This window comes from Poecilia formosa, unplaced genomic scaffold (assembly GCF_000485575.1).
Source record: "Poecilia formosa unplaced genomic scaffold, Poecilia_formosa-5.1.2 Scaffold59, whole genome shotgun sequence".
In the NCBI taxonomy this organism is placed as follows: Eukaryota; Metazoa; Chordata; class Actinopteri; order Cyprinodontiformes; family Poeciliidae; genus Poecilia; species Poecilia formosa.
Genome location: NW_006799998.1, coordinates 286,443 through 307,874, shown reverse-complemented (window position 1 = coordinate 307,874; position 21,432 = coordinate 286,443). Strand labels below are relative to the sequence as shown.

At 38.5% G+C, this 21,432-nt stretch overlaps 2 protein-coding genes across 15 annotated transcripts in view; both read right to left on the bottom strand.

The window, feature by feature from the left end:
• Positions 1-8,687, bottom strand: part of arhgef1 (Rho guanine nucleotide exchange factor (GEF) 1) — a 46,961-nt gene extending 38,274 nt beyond the window's left edge. For 9 of the 11 annotated variants that reach the window (XM_007553741.2, XM_007553747.2, XM_016672368.1 and 6 more), the window contains exon 1: positions 8,418-8,686. The gene's annotated coding sequence lies outside the window, so the exon portion shown is untranslated. Of the gene's footprint in view, positions 1-8,057; positions 8,158-8,417 lie in introns of all 11 variants that reach the window. The other 2 variants (XM_007553743.2, XM_007553752.2) reach the window with 2 other exon arrangements.
• Positions 8,688-10,999: 2,312 nt separating this feature from the next.
• The window catches only part of erfl1 (Ets2 repressor factor like 1), a 66,911-nt gene continuing 56,478 nt past the window's right edge, over positions 11,000-21,432 (bottom strand). For 3 of the 4 annotated variants that reach the window (XM_016672321.1, XM_016672319.1, XM_016672320.1), the window contains exons 5-7: positions 19,563-19,749; positions 15,451-15,580; positions 11,000-14,071 (exon numbers count right to left, since the gene is read on the bottom strand). In XM_016672321.1, coding sequence (XP_016527807.1) covers positions 13,260-14,071; positions 15,451-15,580; positions 19,563-19,749 — 1,129 coding nt within the window. In that variant the 3' untranslated portion in view covers positions 11,000-13,259. The remainder of the gene's footprint in view (positions 14,072-15,450; positions 15,581-19,562; positions 19,750-21,432) is intronic. The other variant, XM_007553740.2, reaches the window with a different exon arrangement.

Below are 21,432 nucleotides of genomic sequence, written 5' to 3'. Positions count from 1 at the left end.
ACTGACTTCCTTTCTTTACAACAGCAAACCTAACAGTACAGATGAGGCAGATAATCAGTGAGAGATCTGAACTTATCAGTTTTTCACTTGATCGACTCGCTGGTAATCAGCAGGCCAGTTACTGAATAATCAGATTTTTTTTTGTTTTTTTGCATCCATCGAATGCATCAAAACAAAGAACTCCAACAACGTCCAGGTTGTGGATGCATAAACTGGACGTTTTTTTTTTTTTCTTTTACTTTGCATGTGTTATATAATATACATATACAGACACACAATACAATAGTAAAATCAATCTAAATTGTAATCTATAGCTCAGACTACACAGAAAATCAAACATTAGTATCAGCCCGACTGTTTAATCTCTACTTAATACGTTCCATGGAGGCCTTTTAATAATTCATCTGAATACACTAAGAGAAATGCAAAAGAATGACTACCATCTCATATGAAGATGGCAGAATTTAATACAGTTATCAGATAAAGTAGCAAGGAAAACAATATTTCAAGAGGTCCAACTATAGCGAGAGAAGGCTGCTTTTATCCTCTGGCCTCCTAATGGATGATGCAATATAAATAGTCTCCATCTAATAACAATGGCATCCAAATTATTTTTGGTATGTTACAATGCCAAAGTACTCCTCAAGAAAGGTTTTAAGAAATGATAAACAGATTATTTTAAGCTGGCAATGATTTCCTGCTTTATTTTTGTTGCTTTCCCCTGCACTCATTTATTTGCATGTGTATGATTCCAGCATGCAAAACTCTCATACATGTCATGTTTGATTAAAGTTGAATCTGCACCAAAAAAAAAAAAAAAAAAAAACTGCAAGCTTAAATGATAGGATGGGGTTATGTTTAGGTCATATAAAATGATAAATCTTGGTCCTTAATAACAGAGTGGAAATGTTTACTTACAGAGTTGTAGCCCATGTGTGAAAAACAGACATTTATTACATTAAGACTAATACAGGAGCCATTGTTTGGGAATGCCACAGTACAACAAAACAGTCTAACACACTGTCCTCAAACATTCACTTCACTGAAGGACCTTTCAACCCCCACGCTCCTCAAAAGTAAACATCGTCTGCGGAGTCCAGTCTCGCTTTTTCCACTCAGACCATCAAATGAAAGAGCTCATTCTCCGTTTCCTCTCACTCACACACGCTCTGTCCCATCAGTTCACCAGCCGTCCGACTGACTCACACTTAACCAGATGGATGTAACCCTTTCCACTTGGCACCTTCCCTCCGTCCCCTTCCCACGGTCTGCAAAGAAGCAAACCGCTGCAGCTTCAGGTTAAACTTCCACAGATAAAAACCTCTAATCTTCAATGGGACATTTAAACTAGACTGCATTCGGTGTCTGTGGGGTCCGAGGCGGTCACTCACTTACGCATGGGAGGGCGGGAAGGTTAACGTCACCCCTGCAAACACTTCAACCACACATGCTGTGAGGTGAACGGGCCTCTTTATCTGACTCGGCAGCAGAGAGTGGCAGGTGAATACACTGAGGGGCTTGTGTGAGCAGATTCCCGTCTCATGAAGGCATCAGGAAGGAACTCATCATAATAGATGAGGAGCGTGCTTTCATTGATTATTATTGGCAAATATTACCTCTATGATGCAGAGCTGGTGCGTTATAATTCATGACAAGCAGGAGAGACAGATCAAGGTTAGTGATGTCTCTGAGAACAGGTGAGAAAGAGGGGATCAAATGTCGCCAACCAGGCGGCGCATGTGAGTAAAAGCTTTAAAAGGATTACTAAGGTGAATTCTCACCAGCCCTGTTTAGTCCGCTTTAACTGAACTCTAGTCCGTTTGACTAGAAAGTCCGGTTCATTTAGGGAAGTGTGAATGTTTAATTAAACTCTGATGTGAACCAAAACAGCAAAAATCTGGTCCACATAACAACCTCAGTCTGGTTGAGTTTAAGTGAACTCTGGTATGGTTTGAATGCAGACCAGCGATTGCTCCAAAAGCAGGAAGAATACTATAACTCAGGGAATTCTGTTTAAATATTACCAAAACAAATGTGACTCTGGAACGAGCAGGATAAAGGGCTTGTTGTCTTTTAGCAAAGCGAGAGAGAGAGAATTCCTACAACGACTACTCCATTTTTTTGGTTTACACTTTGTTCACCTCTTCTTCAGAGGTTTTCACGTTATTTCCTTTGATGGCTCTTGGTTCAGCTCCACCGCAGGTGAAGGGGTGAACAGAGTTCCAATTCATTTGGATCATTCGACAGTGCAGTCATTTTGGTCCAAAATAAAACAGAGTCTGGACAAGGAGGTGTAAAAACACTTAACTCAACAGTCTTTATTCTTCAAAGGAAAAAAATGTTAATCTAAATAGAGTAGGCTGAGGACGAATTTTGCAGATTTGTTTTAAATTGAGTGCCAGTGTTCAGTTTCTGTTCCTACAACTGCACAATAAATCTCAGGAAATTCTGGTATGACCCGTTTAGTTTTGGTGGTCAGCCCTTTTTCTGGAGTTGGCCCTGCCTAAGAACAAGTAAAAAAAACATAGTGCTAATAGCCATTTAATATATTCTAATTTAATATATATTCCTCTCTTTGGGTTGTTTCCCAATGACCGAACTTAAAGAACCTACCAAATCAACACACAATGTAACATGAAACATCTACGGTTTTAAATAGTTGCTTTGTTTGTTTTCAGCCAAATCTAGTTCCAGCAAATAGTGATTGACTGCAACAAATCTGATAAGGATCCTGCTTGATGGCCGACATACAAAGTCAAAGACAAGTCTTGAAATCTCTTTGCAGCTTATTAAATTTAGCATAATATATGAAAATCCAAGAAAAACAAAACAAAATACACTAACATTTTGAAATGTTTCATACAAGTCTCCATCCTCCATCTCTTAGAGAGACGCATGAATCATAAAGCCCATTGTCAAAACTCCGATTCCTCAAATCTACTTTCATTTGACCATTCAGATTTTATCACAGGTTTCTCTTCCATTTTACTTTTTGCCGCCATGGTGACTGACTGACTGGTTTTCTTTTATCTGTTCTTGCGAAAAAGAATCAAACTATCAGAAGTTCTTTAAACATTTGTCTTTGTATTTTGTATCTTTTTCCAGTTACAGTGTCAAGACTTCTTTTAGAGAATGTTTAACACAAATATATAAATCAAAAACAAAAAAAAGTATCTAAATTCAAGCCATGCACCTGTTGTCTTTTCTAAATATCAATTTTAATTTTAAAGGTTAAATTACACGAACATCTTTATGTATAGAAGTTGAGTTTTATTGAGCCTTTCTCTAGTCCTAATGAAATGTGTAAAGCAGGCGGAGATGGATAAACAGCTGTAAAGCCATATCCAAAAATCTGAGTCAGGTCTATGTAAGATTTATAAAGATTTCGTATCTGTAAACTTCATAGGCTGTCATGTCCCTTTTGTTCTCTAATTATAGTTTTAAGCTTGCTGAAAAGGAAAAAAAAAATACTCAAAGAAAATGGTGCATAAATAAATTGATGGATTTATTTTCTTGTGGCCTGGAGTCAGAATGTGACAACAGCAAAATTATGGTGTTAAACTTTACATAATGAATCCGCTGCTGTAGCGTCAATGATCAAAATTATATCCACAGAGTTACAACCAAGGCTACGTAGAAGACGAGGGAAGCGCAGATAGAGGAAAACGAAGTGACACAAACAAGACTTGCCTGTTTTTTATTTGGCTAATGGGAAGATTTCCAAAGATAATAAAAGCAAACAAAGTCAGCTCAAATTATTCCAAGTAGTCTATCAATGTCAGAAGTTAATGTCGGAGTTTCATCTGGAGTAGCTTTTAAAAGCTGTTTTAAATAACCTCATCACATCCTCAAAGCATCTTCAGTGGGCCATTTAGATAAAAAAAAACAAAAAAAACAACAGAATCCTAAAAATGGAGCAGCTTAAAAGCAATTCAGTCATTGTTAAATTTACTACATTCACCTGTGGCGGCATGTCTCCTGTTCTGGGTTGACATTATGTCCATTGTTCTGTCTACTTCTGTTGCTCTACTGGACAAAAGAGCCAGTTGACCTCAATACGACTTCCTCCCATAAACTGTCTGATGATAGTTTTTCAAAGTTCACCTCAACCAACAAAGCACAAACATGTAACATATAGACACCTATAAATAGATCTATACCTCAGTATCTGCAGACTATGAAACAATGCTTCACAACCCCCCTGGAGGTTTGCCACGTTCTGGCACACTACAACCACAGACCATGCATTTTATTGAGAGCTTATGTGAAAGATCAACATTAAATAGTGCATAATGGGGTTTTTTTACAAGTAAAAATGTAAAACACACTGGTGCACATTTGTATTCAATGCTTGAGTCAACATTATTTAACATCATAAATAAGGACTGCTAGCTCTCGCTCACCTTTTCTCCTCTAAACGACTGAACTTTTCCGCCTATTCTTTTAACAAGAAAGCTCTTGTCAGACTGGATGGAGAGAACATTTATAAAACGCCTTTTTTTTTAGATTTTGCCAGCGATTCTCTATTTGACTGACATCCGAACTTTGACTAGGACATTCTAACGCAATAATAAGCTCCAACAGAAAATACTTTGCAGCTTTTTTGATCACATGTTTAGGATTACTGTCCTGTGGGAAGGTGAAGCTTGACCCCATTCTCAAATGGTTATTAGCTTCTAACAGGTTTTCTTCAATGATTGCAGTCAAAGAAAAGCCTCCCCACAGGATGATGCTGTCATTCCCGTGTCTCAACAGGGGAACCCTGCTTGAGGGTAAAGTGTAGTGTCAGCCTTCAAGGCCAACAAGATAAATATATAAATTAGCTGATTTCTAAATTCCAGCAGGTTCCAGTGGATCTTATTTAGGTGGAAAAAGGGGGCTGAATCCAAGTACAAGACATACATTTTTTAGATATTAATTTAAGGAAAGTGAAAACAATGCATCTTTCTCCTTCCATTCTACAAAAAAATATATATTTGTGTTGGCCAATCACAAAATAATAAAACAAACTGTGAAAGAATACCTTTTGTACTCTAATACCAATACAAAGAGTGTTCAAATCAAAATGATCTACTTTAACAACTTAACTAACCGCTCACAAATCTTCTTTTGTACATTTAAATCCGTGCGCGATCTGCGCAAACAACTGCAGAAACGCACTGTGGCACGTTGCAGCTTGCTGCCTCACACAGCACCGAGAACAGCTGCGGTTTTCAGATCAGTTTTAACTTCTGTTGTAGGTGCAGCATGGCAAAACCACCTTCCCGTCAACTCCCCTGCATGCTTATTTGTGCCTGCACCCCCACTCCGAACACTGAGCTCATTCAGGAGGAATCAGTGGATTTCGGTGCTGACCCGCGGAGACAAGAGGAGCAGCCCGGTCCGTTCTGTCTCTCATTATCTGCTGCCTGTTCGTCAAACTAACTGCAGCCAGAGAAGAATACCTGCGTTCGCTTTGAAGTTCGTGCCTGACTACAGTAAATTATTAGCTCTCCTGCAGCACAGCTCCAGGCCCTCAAGACACCCCCAGGCTGTTCAACTGTGGGTGCCCTTACCTGTCATTCCAACTGTTGGGCATCTCTCATTGAGGCCGACAACAACTGTTACGCCTCGCAGTGGTACTACGCAAGTTCATCATTCTACTTTCTGAGAGGCAGTTGATGTGGGCGAGTTTATGCAGGCCTATAACAATGGATAGAGCGAGAGACAGGGAGGTTGGGGGGAGAGGTAAGGGGAAGAGCGGCACTGCAGCTCAAATTAAATAGCCAACATTCCTTTAAAAGGAAGCAAAGGTAGCCTTTGGGTTCCAGGCAAGCCTCAACTTGCAAAGCATGGGTAAAAGAAAAGAGATGACAAGTGCAGTGCTCCTTCCAGTCTGACAGAGCGCAACAGGAAGTGGCAGGGCGCTGCTTCACATGGGGCTTCTCGAGTGCAGCGCCTGGCTGAGGGCACGTCACAGTCTCAGTCCGAAACCACCAGCGCCAACCAACACCCTTCCCAAACGGCGCCTAACAACGAGCAGACCCAATCGTTCTAAACATCCAGAGGGAAAAAACTTAAAACAGTTTGCCCCGACAGAAGTTCCAGCTTTCAGGAGAAATACTCATACCAGAGTGACAAACTGGCTCCACAACCTTTTCTTTGGAAGGTATGATTAATAAAATCTTAACCCACGGCGTTTCACCAACTGAATCTGCAGTCGATGACAGCAATCGGATAATGAAACTGCTCTGCTAGACGTACGGTAATTAGAGCTTCCTGTGAAGGCAGGAAACCCTCTGCAGCGCTAAAGGAAGCAATGTCCTTTAGTTTTCGCAAGGCAAAAAATCATCACTGACGATCAATTATGCATAGACACAGATTATTGACCTCTGTCTGCACTGAGGCGCCCAGTCTATACCGTCTGATCTGATGATGAGTGGTACAGAAAGGCAGCAGGAACGCACAATTTCTCATGTTGAGCAAAAACAGCATTGAGGGGAAAAAACAGCTGATTAGATCTGGCATTTGTTGTTCCAGGGACTGTGACTGAATGCTTGTTTAAAAATTATACATATGGCATAAAAATTCTATTCAGCAATGGCAATATAGTACAATGACTACACTTCTCTGCAGAAAAAAAAACATCCACGGCCTGGCTCCTGAGAGAACAAAACCTGGCAGGGTCGAGGAAATAATTCATCCCATGCACAAAAGGAGAGGTCTCACAATAGGACGAAGATCACAAGCCAGCTTCTTTGTTTCTGACCTAAATTTGTATCTCTATATCTATAGTGTCCTACTAACGTATTCATACCGCTGAATATTTTTACCTTTGTCATGCTCTAAGTGCAAACGTGAATGTAATTTAGCTAGTAGTTGGCCGCTACATTAAAGTGGCCTTTACAGAGGACAGTCATGAAACAAGACATAAGAAGTGTGTTAAGAGTTTACCACAAGCAGTAGTCTGTTGTGACAGATGGGAACAAAAACAGACTATTTTTTGGCAAAAACACCAAGCACACTGTGAAACATAGTTGTGACATCAGGCTGTGGGTGTGCTTTTTCCAAAAACTACAGAAAAGATGGTCAGATTTTAATGGTAAATGAGCAAAAAATTATATATATATATATATATATATATATATATATATATATATATATTTGCTATGTTCAAAGACTAAACACAGACTCAGGGTCCAGGAGTACACTGACCCTAAACATGCAGCCAGAGCTACCATGGAAAGGTGCAAGCAAATTCATGTGAACCTTTACCGTTTACAGTTAACATGTTAAACTATTTGGCAAATAAAAAGGTCCAAAAATGTTAGTTTCCAGAAGTGCAAAACTGGTGGACATTTATCTTCCACAGCATGCGGTTGTAAATGGTTTCATAATGTACTGACTTATCGGGGCTTAATATGGTCAACTTCTGTCTCTGCTGAGAAAAAGCATCCCACACCATGATGCTGCCACTATCATGTTTCAGCTTGGGGCTCTCAATGTGCCTTTAGTTCACAACTGTTCTTAAACATCTAAAGCCTTACCGGCAACTCGGTTCACTGATATTAGCTTGCACACGGGTAAACTTTACACAGACAATTGTTTGCAACACATTTTATTTAGGTGCATCAGGATAAATGAAGATAAAGGCATGAATATGAATACTTTTGCAAGGCACTCTAGTTTGTACGAACGTTGGTAGTTTTTCCAATTCCCTTGCGAAGTTTTCTGAAACCCAGACACTTGAAATGTAGCTGCATCTGGTAACTGTTCTCCGAGTAGTGCCGCAGAACGCAGGTCTCATTTTTGCCAACTTTTAGCCTTGGTCGGCCTGTTTCCACTGGGCTACTTTGGCTTGATAAATTACAGAGAAAGGAGGGGCGAGCGGGGGACACTATTTGAGGGAGATAAAAACATAGATTTCACAAGGTCACCTGCAATAAACCTCCCACTGACAACCCATTACACAACATGCCTCCCTTTGGGAATATCAAATTGATTTGTAGTTTTAGGATAAAACCGAAACCGACTCGAATAAATCCAGAAAATACACAACGCAACTCCGCTGCTGATACCTGAAGAAGTTTTCTCCAACTGTCTGCACACACGAAGCTCCTGACAGTGAGTCCAGTGGTTAAACAGAAGCAGAAACTGTCCGTGTGGCGTGTGAACTGTCTGAAATGTTAAAATAAAGCAGCTATTAACGAAGATGCATTTAGCTGCAGTGCAGTCAGCCATCCGAGCACAGGATTCCTGTATGTGGACGCTACCGTCTGCCGCTCGGGCTGTGAGTGAGTGGTGAGGGGGAGCAGAACCATTACTCTCCGAGAAACAAATATCTCTTCCAATGGCGACTTCAAACTCACCAAGTAGAGGCGAAAAAGCTCCAATAGATCACTATGTTGACTGGAAATGGGTTAAAATGATTTACTCACCGGCTAATATAGAGAAAACGACGGCCGTAGCGTTCTAATGGGTTTCCTGTTCGAAAGTTGCCGAGTGTCAGTGAGAGAGAGAGAAAAAACACACACACACACACACACACTACGCGGAAGTACACATCAAAAAAAGGAAAAAGCGAAGAAAAAAAGGGGCTCACTGTAACAAACTATAAAAGTAACAAAGTAGTGTTTAAAATTAAGCAAATAGTTACACTTTATTTTTTTACTATTGTGAAACGATACTACTGTTTCTTTTATGGTTCTGTGTGTATTCCTAGTTTGGCGAGATATAAAGATATGAACGACTTGTTTCCGCACTGTGTTACACAGTAAACAGTCCCCACCTATCCCTCTCTGCCACCCTGAACCACAATCTGGGTTTACCAGGCCCACATTTGAGTACATGATACTATTATTTTGACCAAAATAAATTATAACCAAGCTCACTTTTCAACAAATGCGCATATTCCCATAGAAAAGTGTGAATGGTGAATTTGTTAGATTCTCAGGGAAGTCTGGAATATTATATAAAGAATATAATTTTGCGAGCGATTTTGTAGTCATTGAAAAAAAAAGCTTACATATATGTTTATTTTTTTTAAGATAAACATCAAATATTTTTTATGCTGAAAGAATTTTAGTGTTAATTTATACCAACTCTACTTTAATTAATTTGCTAAGTTATATTGTTTTTTTTCTTGTAATTGTGTTGACCGGGCTTACTGTCCAAATTACATATAGCTTCTTGATTAATCCTGTTTATTGCATTCCCTTAGCGCCACACTGTGGAAAATCATTGCTCCTACTCAAGCAGTGCCTGATGAAACAGCTGACTTGAGCTCTGAGCTAAAACAAATAAATAAATACAAAGTTAAGAATACTCCGAATTTAGTAAAAATAAATAAAATTAATAGAATTACGTCCTGGAGTCAATTGTGTTTATTGCTATCAATAAACACAACTCATGAATGAATTTAAATATGCATCTTCTGCAAGGAAATGAAAAAAAAAATCTAGAAGGATCAGCTAAGAAGGGAATAACTGCATCAGGTAAATAAATTTTTTAATTGAATTTATTAAAAAATGATTTGCATGCTTGCAGAATAAAAAGAAAAGGCTTTTTGAAATGTCAATGATCTGCAAACTGTAAGGGTACAAGCATTGGGAGCAGTTGGTCTCCATATTTCCTAAAAGCTTTGCTTCAGCTAAAATGTAAAAGATAGCGTTACACAGACTTTTTTTTTTAAATGTATTTTTTACATCAAATAGAAAATTAAAATATGTGGGAATTATTATTATTATTATTATTATTATTAATTATTATTATTACCTGTATTTTATTTCAAAGCTATCAGCTCTAAAATGGATCTGTTTATTGCTATTCCCTAACAAACAAATTTTCTGTTTCGTAATTTAGAAAAAAAAAATTTAATCTGAGAAAAATGAGAAAAACAAAAGTCAGACAAACGCTCAGTGCTTTTGAATATTTTTAAAGATGATGGATATTTTTTGTTAACTGATTTACAAACCAAACATTTTGGATGTATTTGTAGAAACTCTCAAATACTTGAAATTAATATCCTTTTTCTGCAAGTGCATTTTCTGCACTTTCATTCCAATTTGTAAAACAAAGTAGACTAGGCAAGAGGAAAGAGCTATACATTTAAAATGTGGAGAAGAAGAAATAGAGGATAATTAAAAAAAAAATTATGAAGAACAAATTCCTGAAAGTTAAATGTTCAGCTTTCAGAGGCCTCTTTGATTTTAGGGGATAAAATGTGCATTGATAACTAAGAGCTTCTAAACAAAACTCAAGCACACATTTGATCAGTTATTTCTGGATTCATGCACCTCCGTCTATGTATTTACACACTCCTTTCACTTTAAGAACTTTAATGAAAGTTTGCTCCCTTCCCATTTTGTCACCCTAATTGCTTTCACACAAGTCCATTCATTCATTCCATAAACTCACCAATAGCCTGCTATCCAGAATAATATTTATTGCTTTTGAAGATATTAATCTTTTTCTTCTTTTTGCAAATTCATTTTCCCCTCTTTACAGTAAAATAAACAAAGATGATCAGTAGACTCACTGCATTTTCATTTTGTGATGTGTACACGCACATACACACAGGAAGGAAACAGTATTTACAGCTTGGTATTTCACACAAGGGTGACTTTTGACCTTTCCCGGAACAACTCAACAAAACATAAAGCTTTACAGTAAGTTTTACAATAGAGCTTTTACAACGGATCCTTGAAAGTGACACTGTCTGGCAAACCAAAAGCAGCTAAAATGAAGAAACTGTACAACAGTGTCAGAGATTTTTTTTTTTTTTGCAATGTTTTGAAACGGTTTGTTTCTGCAGAAATTAAAAAAAAAAATTAAATAAAATAACACTAACTGAAAAATAACCAAAGCAGATTTTTGGGGATAATTTAAAAGAAAACAAAATGCAAAAACCAATAACATTAATATTTGACTAATTACAATAGCTTCACACTGGCTTAATGCTAACTAGAAAAATAAGTTTTCCAGTATGCTTTTTTTAAAATCCAAAGGTTTTTTTTTTCCCCCCACCGGGCAAGTCGTAAAAATGATCAAAGTGGACAATTACTGGAACTTGGGTCGACGGAAATCAGAAATCAAAAAGCTTAAGTTAGAGCTCTTTCTTCACTTGTGGATCGCAGATCTTCTTCCATTAATAGTTTAAACCTTGATACACCGACGCTTATAATTTTCCAACATGTTTAAATACTGAAGTAAATCACAACAATACAGGTAAATCTTATCATAGAGGAATGATAATTAAATGTCATGTACACCATATTAAAATATATACACAGAAATATTCATACAAATTTTAAACTGGTCCAGCTTGCTCAGCTGTCTTTTCCATTCCTGTTGGTAAAAAGTGCAGCAACAAATAAATATTCACAGGGTGATACAGTTGAAACTGAATAAATAAAGTAAGTTTTGTATTTGAATAAAAACACTTAAAACTGCGCTTACAAAGAAAAAAAATAAATTTCTGAAGGATCATTTTATACAGAATACAGTGTGTTGAAAACATATTAGAACCACATTCACCTTTTCTTACATTTAGTCATAAAATTCCAGATGTTCTACTAAAATGTTTTTGATCAAACACAAGGTAACAAAAAGGTGAAAAAAAAAAATCATGGTTTTCAAAAAGTGTGGTGTGCATTTATTTTTTACTGTGACACCTCTAAACAAACAAACAAACAAACAAAAAAAAAATCCAATGCAACAAGCAGCCTTCAAATGTCACCAAATTAATATTAAGACTTCAAAACCTGCACATGCCAGTGCAGCTAAACTGACAGAGAAACCAGCAGAAGACCCATGATAGCTCTGGAAGAGCTGCAGAGATCCGCAGCTCAGACAAGAGGATCTGTTGGCTAAACAACTATCGGTAGTTCACTCCACAAATCTGGTCTTTATGGAAACATGGCAACAAGAAAGCCGTTGATGCCAAATCATCTTAAGAAGTCACCCCTACATGTAAGGAACATACAAAACATGGGGAGGAATGTGATATTTTCAAATGACACCAATATATATATATATATATATGTATTTATTTTTTTTACCTAGATGCAAAGTGCTATGTGTGGCAGAAAACGAAGATCCTGAACGCAACATGCCTTACTTAAACAGGATGGGAGCAGCAACATGATGTTGGGGTGTTTACTTCAGCAGGGACGGGGAAGTTGGTCAAGTCAAACTACGGTCAATCCTCTGAGAAAACCCGTTAAAAGCTGCAAAAGACTTAAAACTGGAGCAAAGTTTCAACTTCTAACAGCACAACAACCTTAGCCACACAACCAGAGGTACAATACAATGTTTCAGATTCACGTGGTTGAATTGTTTAAACCTGTATCTATGGCGATAGTTTAATGAATGCTCTACGTTCAGTCTGATTGAGCTGGAAATATGTTGTAAAGACGAGCGATTGGAAAAAAAAAAAAAAAAAAAAAAAAGACTCCAGATGAGTAAAGCTGGTTCAAACATTCTCCAAAACACCAGCAGCTGTGATCGCAGTGAACGGTGGTTTTAAGGTGTTAAATTTAGGGCTGCTGATTACACACGCACACAACACTTTTTGGATTTTCAGTTGTAGAAGCATTTGAAACTTGCATTTCTTTTAAAATCAAGAATTAATACAATAGCATACTAAAGTTTGTGCTTGTAGTGGAACGAAATGTGAAAAAGTTCAAGTGGTGTTAATGCTTGAATACTTTTCAAAAGGAACTGCATTAAGTTAAAGCCTGTGAAAAGTATTGCCTAGGACAACCACTAGATGGCAACATTTGACTATGTCTTCATAAATTATATTTTAAACGTACTTAAATATGAATACATATTAAATCCCAAGAAATCAAATGCATATTTGTAAAATTAGAAATTTGTTTTGATTATTCCTATTTATTGGTGTATGCTCATATTTTTACAGCCAGAACTGATCTGCAATTTACCACCTTGTCCTTTTCTCAAAGCTCCACTACTGACAGCAAATTGAAGAGTTCTTGCACTCATTCAGTGTGAAAAATCGAAACAGAAAAGGCAAAATGAAAATAAAACTGACACCTTAACAGCTAAAAATATTGTATTCTAATCTGGAGGAGACAGCAGGGTGATAAATGAAAAAACTTACACAGCAAACAGGGAAACAGCAGTTTCAGAAGTGGGGGACTGAAGTGCTTCACCTGGAAAAATAATAATCAGAAGTGAACAAAGATTTGAGTGATTGCAACAGGAAAGAAGAAGAGAGTTATCAGAGCGTAGACCGGTCAGGATGATGAGAAAATGTCTTAGCTGTGGATCATTTTCAGAGTCTCTGCCTCCCTGTGTCTGTCATGCAGAGCCATGGAGGGAGAGAGTGATGGAGGCAGGGAAGGAGGTGGAGGAGTAAGGGGCATCAGGCTCTTCAACGGATGAGGAGACACCGGTGGGGGGAGTGAGGTGATGGGAGGAAGCAGGCTCCCTTTCTTTCCATCCAACACAAGCGGCGACCGGCTCACCAGGCTGGACTCTTTCCCGATGCCAAAGTCATGCTCGTTCTCGTTGTCCGAGCTGCAGTCGCTCAGATCCGTTATCTCCAGGTCCGAGTCCGATTCGGGGTCCTGTTTCACGCCACCCCTCCTCTCGGTGGGGCTCTGCTGGCCCGTCCCAGCTCCGAGGCTGACGGCTCCCAAACCCAGACCCAGGCCTGCGCTCGGAGGGTTTGCCTCCACCCTTTCCCTCTCCCCGAGTGTCGCCCCGTTGCCGATGTCAGTCCGACCCATCGGCAGGCCGCCTGGGTAGGGCGGCAGGCAGAGCCGAGCCGGCTGACCACCCGCTGTGCCGTTTGTCCCGCCAGTCTGCCCCGGTGCTCCCCTTTCACCTCCGGCAGCCTCCCCTGGGGGAAGCAATGAGGAAAAGGGGTGAGGCAGCTGGGAAAGGCTGCTCTGCAGAGGGTTGGGGTAAAACTGGGAGGGGTAAAGGGAGCCAGGGGGCAGTTTGGGGCAGTTGTTGAGAGAGAAGGCCCCTGGGAGGTATGGGTTGAAACTCCAGGGGTAGTCAAAGGGCGGGTTGCGGGGGTACGGGCCCAGCAGGGAAGGGGGTTTGGAGTAGCACGGGGTACCTAGGAAAGAAGAGACCCAGGAAAACAGAGGTTAACTCTCGGAAGGGGGCAAAGGTTTCCTGACTTACAAGATCCAAGAATGTTCACTAATTATAACCAGGATTTGCAATTCAAATCAGCAGCCATGGGGGCTAATTCTGGCACAGTTGCTTTCAAAAACCTGATGGTTCATTTATGCATGCCAGTACTGTGTTATACACCCACTTCACACTGCTGCAGAACAGATGTGAGCACAAAGAGTCTGCACTGCAGTAAAAAAGTGATTAAACACAGCTCAAATCTTACAACTGATTATTATTGTACATGGTTCTGAGAGCAAATGTTAAAACAGATTGTTTTTTAAAATGTCAAATGTGTTACTAGACTTCATTGTTGCGCTGCGTTTTAATTCAATTCCTTGTAAGCATCAGTTCACAACCCAAATAGGAGGTAAATCTGAGGTGAAGCTGCAATTCAATTTTAATGAACAAACAAATACATTGCCTCTCAACCAACCCGACTTCCTTCCAAATGACAACCAACTCAAAGATTCTGTCTCTGCTGCACCCTCCACCTCTCTCCAAGTCTCACTCTTTCTCTCCCTACCACTCTGTTATTTACTATGCAGGGCTAATTTGACAGCGCTGAAGTCTGTGCGTGCTGGGCCTGGAGTAGCTGGCAGACACATGAATATTGAATCAGTCAGGCAGGCCTCACTTGCTTATGAAAACACAGTAATGGGCGCCCACAGGCCACAAACTGAAGCCTGCACCCTCAATTAGGGCCTTCCTGCCTGGGAAGGGATTAGGACAGCAGGGACACATGGGAGGAGAGAGGAGGGTGTGAAGGGAGGAAGGGGGGGATAGGACCTGAGGACAAACAGAGGAGGGAGGAGAGGTGCAGGTTTGCGTGTGTGTGCATGTGTGTGTGTCTGAGTGTGTCTGTTTACATGCTACCTTCTCATGCTTGTGTAGAAAAGAGATGCGAGCAAAATCAGATGCATAAGACGCAAATCCGCGCAGCGTTTGTTGACACTTGTGTGCATAGAAGAAGGAAGATGAGGATGCAAAGTTACGACTCAAAACAGGAAGATGATTTCTTCAACCTCGGTCTTGTCTCTTTACCTCTGCTCGCCTGCATAATTCACAGGTTAACCTGGTCTCTCTCTCTCACCTGCAGCACAGCCTCACTGCAGGCTGCTGTGGGACAGCTATCGCTCTTATTTCCTTTAACAATAAATGCTCATGCCTCTCTATATCCTCAATCCCGACTCTGCTTTCCTCCTTTCTCTCCCTGCACCTCCTACCTTTTGTTTACGGTCTCTTCTCTTCTGAAAGTACAAATTCAACTGTTTCTGGAACGGCTATAATTTCGCGTTAGAAGTATCTCCTTCGACTCACCTGAACCGAGGAAAGGGAACGTGTCCAGTCTCAGTTTGTCTCCTTCAGGTCCCGGCGCTGCGGAGCCCCGATCGAACAGGGACGTTCCTCTGCCGCTGTCTGGCAGACGAGGAAACAGGGACTGTATGGCCTAAGAAACAGGAAGGGAGAAGAAAATGTTTAGAAATAGCTTTGATCCGCAAATATGAAATTTGATTTAACAATGTTAGTATATATTTTCATATCCTTAAAACTATTTCTAAGATTTGGTTTACATTTTGTGATGTTACGAAAACAAACGTCAATTTTATTTAATTTGGATTATTTTCTTATAGACAAACTTTAGCGAATGTTTGTGAAACTGAAAGGAAAATTGACATCGTTTTTAAACATTTGACCAGCTCTACCAGCTCTTTGTACATACATTGTGCCGATTACAGCACGGTTGAAAATTGTTTGTCTTTTAACAGATTTCTTGTTTTTGTTCTTTTAGTTTTTTAGTTTTTTTTTTTTGCCACATTTCACGTTTCATCTAGTCAGATGTGAGAAAACCAGAGTAAATTAAATACATCTTACATAACTTTGAAGGAACTTTGACTCTTATTTGCATAATTGTTATATATATATATATATATATATATATACACACACACACACATAAAGGATTTATAATGATCATTTTATTTCATAATTTTATGGTACAAACTAGAAATTATGACACCACCAGTTGAGGTAAAGCATCCAAGTTGAGGTAAAAAATAAATATGATCAGGTTTGACTATGGTTCACATCAGTTTTTGAATTTGTTTGGATCGGGGAATGAGGTAATGCCTTTTGAAATCTTTTTGGCCTACTTTTACTTTTCAATACAGGTCATACTTAAGTAATGAAGTAGTTAAGTAACCATGGCGACATGTGGTTTGTGAAACTGAACTTGGCTTTGAAAACAGTGGCAAATCCTAGATAATTCATTATTTAACAAGGGCCTTATATTTACAACCAGATTAGACTTGAAAGTGTTTTTTCTGTTAACAAATTAAATCCCCTCATTATGAATTTACTCTCTTTGTCTGATATCAAAATTAGTTTGTTGGTCCGAAATCTTAAAGAGTGAAATAACAGCAGCAACTGAACCATCTAAGGAGGAAATGTATTTTCATGACTGATATGCTTACCACACTTGTTAAGTTTGGATTAGTAAGAGAAAACGGTTTTTTTAACACTTTATGAACTACTTTGTATCAGTCTATTACGTAAAATCCCAGTAAAATAAGCTTTAAAAAAGGAAAAAGGTCAAAGGGTGTGTGAATAGTTTGGCAAGGCATAGTAGCATGCTAAACTGAGTACACAAATTCCCATCCTTTGCTTCTGTACAGTGTAAAGTCAAATGTTGACAGCAGCACCCTACAGGGTGTGATGCAAACAGTGACACAGTCACAGCAAGGACAGGATAAAAGGGGACGCCCTGGGACTCATTGTGAAGAGGGATGCAGAGTCTCAGAGATTCAAAGGCTGGAAAAACACAGAGTCAAGTGGAGACCAGCGATTAAGATCGTGGGGACAGAGGATAAAACGACAAGAAGAGAAGGATTGTGGGCCAGTTTGAGTAAAAAGGACGCAATCAGGAAGTAGGACAGGTAGTGTGAGTCAGTGTATGAGTGTTTTTTTTTTGTTTTTTTTTTCTCGAAACGTGATTGAGTGGGAGACAAGTTAAAGTGTAACAGCTGAACCTCTGGAATCAAAGGGACAAAGGTGGGATTTCTCTCTCTCCCTTTGCATAGAGCAAGATCGATAGTATCTGTCACCAAGTTTGAAAGTTGAGACTGTACTTCCAAGCTGGGAGATCTGCGTTGCTTAACAAACCGCATTAATGACCCGCTATTGATCTGATCTGACATGGCCCCTTTGCTTATTTTCTTTTTCTTTCTCTCTCTCCCATTTCTTTCATTTTCAGTCAATGACAGATGGATACACCATCGGAGACGGGGATGAGAGAAGGAGAGGGATAACGTCTTCTTTTGTTTTAAGGGCGACTTAAGATCGTCCTCCTCATGTCTCCTTCAGAGTCTGCAACTTCTTATCCCATCTGAGGGATGGTGCAGACGAAGGATGGATGATTCTCCCTCCAACTTTCTAGTTCTTACCTGATTTCAATGCGCTTTAACTTTTGTTATTTTCAAGCTTGTCATATAAATAAAGTGCTGCATATGTATAGCCTGAAAATTTTCTAACAGATTTAAAAAATTTTGAAATACATGTAAAGCTTTTTTTTTTTTTTTGTCCATATTATTACACATCTACTTTATATTCTGATAGAATAAATCTGAGTACAATGCAACAGTCTCTCAGGGCTCATTGAGATGTGAGCTATTATCCCCAGCTTCAAGGACAATAAATAAGAGATGGGAGCGATGAGCGCTATCATTGTCTTGTAAAAAGAAAATACACAGGAGGGCAGCAAGAAACGTAACAGCAAAAAATTACAAGACTGAGCTTCGATTACCTGAAATGGATCATTGGTAATAAAAAATTAAAGAGCAAAGAAAGGCGTTTGCCTCTATTTTACTGGTTCTTTCTTTGTTCCCAATTTGTAAGCTTAGATCCAAGCTGTCAGATTTGTCACTGTGCAAATTTATGTTCACGTTCAATTAAAAAACTGTTGTGTTCACAAACACATATCTGACGCTTCCTGGGTGGCGTCCTTATTCCTTAAAATAAAAACATTTTTTTTATGGCCTGATATGCAGAGCCAGTCCAAAGCTGTATATCATTCCCTCATAATGTAATGTGGGACTTTTATCAACAACAATAAGGTCCAACCGCTCTGCTAATATTTCCTTTGGCTCATCCATGTCTGACTATTATTTTCACATTGTCAGCACTATACATTTTACAACTAGAAAGTAATATTAAATTCACATTTGAATTACTCAGGACAGAAATTACTACTCTGTCTGGATAATATGGATTATACACCTTGATCCTCACCCTCAAAAAATTAAACTATAAATAGATAAGAAGGAAATACTTTTTCTTGATGTTGACAAAGTTGTAAGGAGATTGTTTTCTCTTCTGCAGCTTGGATAGACGTGTCATAAAAACAGCTAGGCTACTTTGAAGTTACCTGACCAATAATAAAATATTTCATATTTTACATTTAAAAGGTTTACAAGTTTGATATGATTGTCTTTGTGTATGTTAAGGTATGAATCATCTGTTTTTCTTGTTTAAAAAACACAATTCAAAAATAAGTATGAGTCATAGATTTGATTTGGTTTGACAGAATGATTACAGAAACCTTTATCATTCTCCATGTTTCCCTGAGTCTAAAACATTTAGTAAAAAAATAGAATCCATTGCTGTTAAAAGCTGTGGAGAATGACGCGGATGCACTTTTCCCAAAGTCTGCCTACGATTGGCTGATCCGGTCCTTATTCCTTCTGCAGCAGCCGCCTCGTTCCCAGTTCCTGAACTCTGAGACTCGCATTGAGCAAAACAGAACCAGCAAGATACCAAGAGTACGAGCTCGACCTGATCGGCTTCACAGAATGTTGTTGTTTGTTTTGTGCATTTCATTGATTTCATCGACTTTTGTTTAAAACCCATTCAAAATGTTTTGATTTGTTTTTCCTTTGCATCATCCAGCTCTGCATATCCATAGATAAAGATGTAGGGATCGTCAGAACGTCGAGTTTTTCCCCAGAACATAAACAGCTCATCTGATCAATGGTGTGCGCTCTTTAGTCTTGTTACATTGTAGTGGTTCTGTAGAACTTTTACACTAAAATCAATATTTGGTATTAGAACTCAAATTTAGGGTAAACCTAAAAAAATAAAATAAAATAATAATAATAATAATAATAATAATAATAATAATAAAAACTGATGAGGTATAAATTATTACATTAGTTTGATTTAAAATACTTTTAATTCTAGATAACAGTAAGTTTAGTGCAATAATTAAAATGCTATCAGCTTAATAACAATAAATCAATCTTAATCAGTGTAATACCAAGGCTATGGGACTGATTATGAAACTGATCGTTTATATACATTTAAATAAAGTACCGTAGCTTATCAGCTGATAGAAACACCAACACACATTGAATCCCCTTCCCTGCCCTCCGTCCTACCGTTCGTACCTCTGGGCTGCAGTCCGGAGCAGCCGAGCCCCCGTTAAAGTGGTTCTGGGCCAGAAAGAAGGGAGAGTTAGCCATGTCCAGGATGGGGTAGTTCACCAGCACCACTTTACTGAAGTTAAACTTGTACGTGAACCGCTTCCCTTTGGTTTTGTGCAAAATGCGCTTGTTGTAGTAATACCTGCAGAGGAGGGAGGAGAGGATATTGATGCAGGGATGGATGGAGAGGTGGAAAAGGATAAAGGAAAAAGGAAAAGGAGAGGGAAGGATTATTTTAATGCTCGCATCAAGGTTTTGTGTTTCCTCACTGTAAGCAAAGAATAAGTAAACAGCTTTAGTGCTGTGAGGCAAAGGGCTATGCTGATTTCCCACTGTTTTTATTCATCTCCTTTCTCAAATCAATTCACGTCTTGCTGCCTTTATTCAATACATTGTGTTTTTTTTTGAGTGAACTTTTTCTCAGTGGATAGAAGACAAAAACCAGAAAAAAATCAAAATGTAGGATCTTTTTGAACTCCTGACATACAGTGCAACCAAACTATTTCCTTTCATTTCAAGACTGTTTTACACTTAAAACAGGGTTTTGTAAAGCTTCATATGTCAAAATGTGAGACTTTTCCATGCTTGGCTTCACAGTTTTTAGTAGAAATTTAAATCTTTTTCTGAGGTTCAAGAGTTAAAAACAAAAGTTTATAAAACAGTTTTTAAATTTAAGTGTATTTTATTCTATCAAAGCATATATTTATATATTTTTTAGCTTATTCAACAGTAATAACCAAACCAATTCAGAGTTTGAGTTAACTATCAAAGCAGTCAGAAAAACAGAAAAGCAACCAACATTTTTGTCTCGGCAGAAAACAAACTAAATTATTGTTAATTAATTCTATTAACAATATTCAATAATTATTCAGTTTCCCAGGATTTCTTCTAGTCTATTTCATAAATAAATAAATATGTTTCAGATTTATAGGTGTTTTCATTGTGGCACTGCTATGACAGCACTAGTTCTAAACTCAAAACTAAAGAGCTGATGACTTGAAGTTCATCAAAAAATAAAATACAGCTAAAATAAAGCTATTTCCACTGACTGCAGAGGAGGATATGAACTGTTTTTGTCATACAATTTTTCTTAAATGTAAAAATTGTGTGACTATTTTATCTTCCTCTAATTTTCAGTTTGAGTAAATTCATTTGCTAGAAAAACGTCGTGAGAAATTATTGTTCTAAATTAAACTACTTCTAAAATAAGATAAAATAAAAACTGTTCACCAAGGTAAGCTCTCCAACCAGAAAATAAATAAGCATTTCCTACAGATATTAATGCTTTTTATTTATATCTAACCCTACATTTTTGTAGATTTACAATTTACCAAACTTCAAAATAGGAAAGACAAGAAAACATGCCATTTGAACCAACCAACATCTCCAAAGTCACTTTAGAGAACTGACATCATTTCCATTTGTCAGTCAGAATTTAGCTTGTAATACGATTAAATAACAAAGCCTATTTTGAATTTGTACTTTAAACAATGAGCCTTGTTGTCAGAGACTACTGTGCATAAGACACTGAGAAGCTGTCATCATTTCCCACAGAGCAGCAGATTAACAAAACAACAGCAATCTCCATGGTAGCGACCTTCGGTGTCTCCCGACGGGCATGTCAAACCTTCGTCATGCCAGTTTCCTTTACCACCCACAGAGGTGTCACTGTGCACTGTGTGCCAGAATGCTGAGCTGATCAACGGCGGGGCTGTGGGGGGAAGAAGCCATCTGGCTCAGGTAAAGGAGCTGAAAAATCACGGCTGAAGGCAGGATGTTGGGTGGAAAAAGCTGCAGACGCGTTATCGCGAGATTCCGGCGACTG